General features: G+C 30.1%; 1 protein-coding gene across 2 annotated transcripts in view; it reads right to left on the minus strand.

The window, feature by feature from the left end:
* Nucleotides 1-2,556, minus strand: part of LOC118743033 — a 191,159-nt gene that overhangs the window by 83,243 nt on the left and 105,360 nt on the right. For both annotated transcript variants that reach the window (XM_036475504.1, XM_036475503.1), the window contains exon 3: nucleotides 8-207. In XM_036475504.1, the coding sequence (XP_036331397.1) occupies nucleotides 8-207 (200 nt within the window). The remainder of the gene's footprint in view (nucleotides 1-7; nucleotides 208-2,556) is intronic.

Below are 2,556 nucleotides of genomic sequence, written 5' to 3' on the forward strand. Positions count from 1 at the left end.
AATCGATGTCGTTCGGTAATGGCTTGCGCGGCTTGTATATTATAGACGGCGCTATCGTAGAGTACATGGAAAGTGAGGAATAATGATACCAACATAACCGTTAGAAATACTACAGCTAATTTCGGACGGGAGACACCAACAACCAGTATGCAGTCGGTGTGCGAAGCATCAGGCCCCACTGGCCGCATCGCAGATTTTGGTAACCATCTGGGGAAGAGAGAGCAAAAAGCAAGAGATTAATTAATTAAAATAATGCGATAAGTGTTTTTTTTTCAAATATAAAAAAATAATAAAATTAATACATATAATTGATGTCAAAAAACCTTACGTATGAATATGTATGTTTATAAAATTGCTATAACTTTTTTTGCCCTATTCAACGCAGATTTGTTCATTAATGAATTGAAATAAATACTTTACTATCTATTTGGATTTTTTTTTGTATTTATGCATACACTAGGCGACAAACGAAAGTGTACAACTTGTTCTAATATAATATTCACAATCATTTTCATCTAAAATTTTTTGCAATAAATATTTCTGAAATATAGTTCATTCTATAATATAGACCATATAAAGATTCACACTTTATAAAAAGGTCACAAAAATTCAAAACATATTCATCGAAATGTTCAACTTTTTATTCAGAATTTATGGAAAACCTTCCAGTATGCAGTTTTTGAGCCCATTCAATGTTAGTCTGATGAAATGCAAGTTTAGTTTTTGAAAATACTTTTTTGTTGACGCATTATTTCACTTTTTCCATAAAAACAGCATGAATTTCTTATGAAATAAAATGCAGGAGACCGGTAGCAACAAAATTTAAAAAAACCAACGCCAGTTCTTGTAAATTGCACTTGTTATATATATAAAAAAAAACGCAAAAGCAGTCTCCAAAAAAATCTCAAAAATCAACGCGATTTTTTTAGCCGATTGAAACTTGCACTTCGTTAGACAAAAATCGAATGGGCTATAAAATTGCTTACTCGAAAGTTTTCTAGAAATTCTAAGTAGAGACTTTTGATGACATTTTTTTAATTTTTGTGAATTTTATATTGTTTATATTATAGAATGAACTATAATTCAGAAATAATTATTGCATAAAATTTTTAATGAAAATAGTTGTGAATATTATATTAGAACAAGTGTACACTTTTATTTGTCGGCTAGTGTATGTGCACTGCCGGCCACTTAAATAGTGCCCATTTTTGATCCTCAGTTTTGAGAATTTTCCTTTCGTTTATTTAATATTACTAATATTCTATAACACACCCCACCTAAAACCGTTTTTCAATCTCTAAGCAAAATTTATCCACAAAACCATCAAAAATTTCAAACTTAAAAAATTTAAAAATTCTGACTACGTTAATTTTTGAAAATTAAAAAAAAAAAAAAAAATTTGCGTAAAATTTTAAAACATAATTTAGATGGTTTTTGTTATAGAACAAGCTATGTTTAAAAAAAGAATGAATATTAATTAAACAAAAGGAAACCTGTAAATACTGAGGATCAAAAGAATGCGCTACTCAAGTGGCCAGCTCTGTATATACCGCTTCATTAAACTAACTACTTACATACATATTTATCTGATGAGTTTATCAAAGTAATAAAAAAATTGCCTGTCATTAATCTCATTACAGAGCAAAATCCCGATTGCGGTTCGAAATGACAGCCATTAAAGTATTCTTTGTTTTCCAACATACGTAAGTACATGTCTGTGTTCGTATGGAAAAGTAGCTTATGTCGAAAGGCTGGCTTTAGTATAAATCGGCATTCGCAGCATACGATTGCGAATGACTCACCGGCACTGAGCCGTTGAAAAACTTTTGGCAAATAAACGTGCAAGAAATAGTTCCGATACTAGCAAGTCAATATTCTTGTTAAGTCTCATCCAAAAATTCCTTGTCGTTTAAAGAATAAAGGGAATGCCGTATTATACTAAAGCCAGCGTTTCGACATAAGCTACTTTTCCAAACGAACACAGATATACACACATACATGTAGCTGTCCGAATTCTTGTGGTTTTAGAGATTTTTACATATAAATATCTTAGGGTGGTCCTTGAAAATACGAAAATATAAATTTTGTATGTGACACCACTTTATTTTGTTCCATGTACATATGTACGAAATAAGGATCCACGAAAATTTTATAATTTGAAAAAGTATTTTTGAAAATTTTAAATCTAAAAATTATTACACATTATTGTACACTATTCATATATGTTTATTCATAGCCATAGCCAAATGGATTCATCATGCAATATAAAGTGCCAATGACTGTAATTTGTTCACTTTTTTTGGAATAAGCGCTGCATTTTTTAAATTTTTCCTATGTTCTAAATTACACCGGATTAGAAATATTAATCGTAAAAAAATGCCATGAAACTCACATAGAAGAAAGCGTAAGTGTAGACTTCTTGAGCTCAAAAAGCATTTTGAATTTTTGCGATGGATAGGTTTTCGAAGTATTTTTAATTTTCCGGGCATAATTTCATTAAAAAAAAACCTGTTTTTGAGTACTTCTTTGGAAGGACAAGTTTATCAATATTACTCA

The sequence above is a fragment of the Rhagoletis pomonella genome, unplaced genomic scaffold (assembly GCF_013731165.1).
Source record: "Rhagoletis pomonella isolate Grant_MI unplaced genomic scaffold, Rhpom_1.0 Rhpom_scaffold_00007, whole genome shotgun sequence".
Taxonomy (NCBI): domain Eukaryota; kingdom Metazoa; phylum Arthropoda; class Insecta; order Diptera; family Tephritidae; genus Rhagoletis; species Rhagoletis pomonella.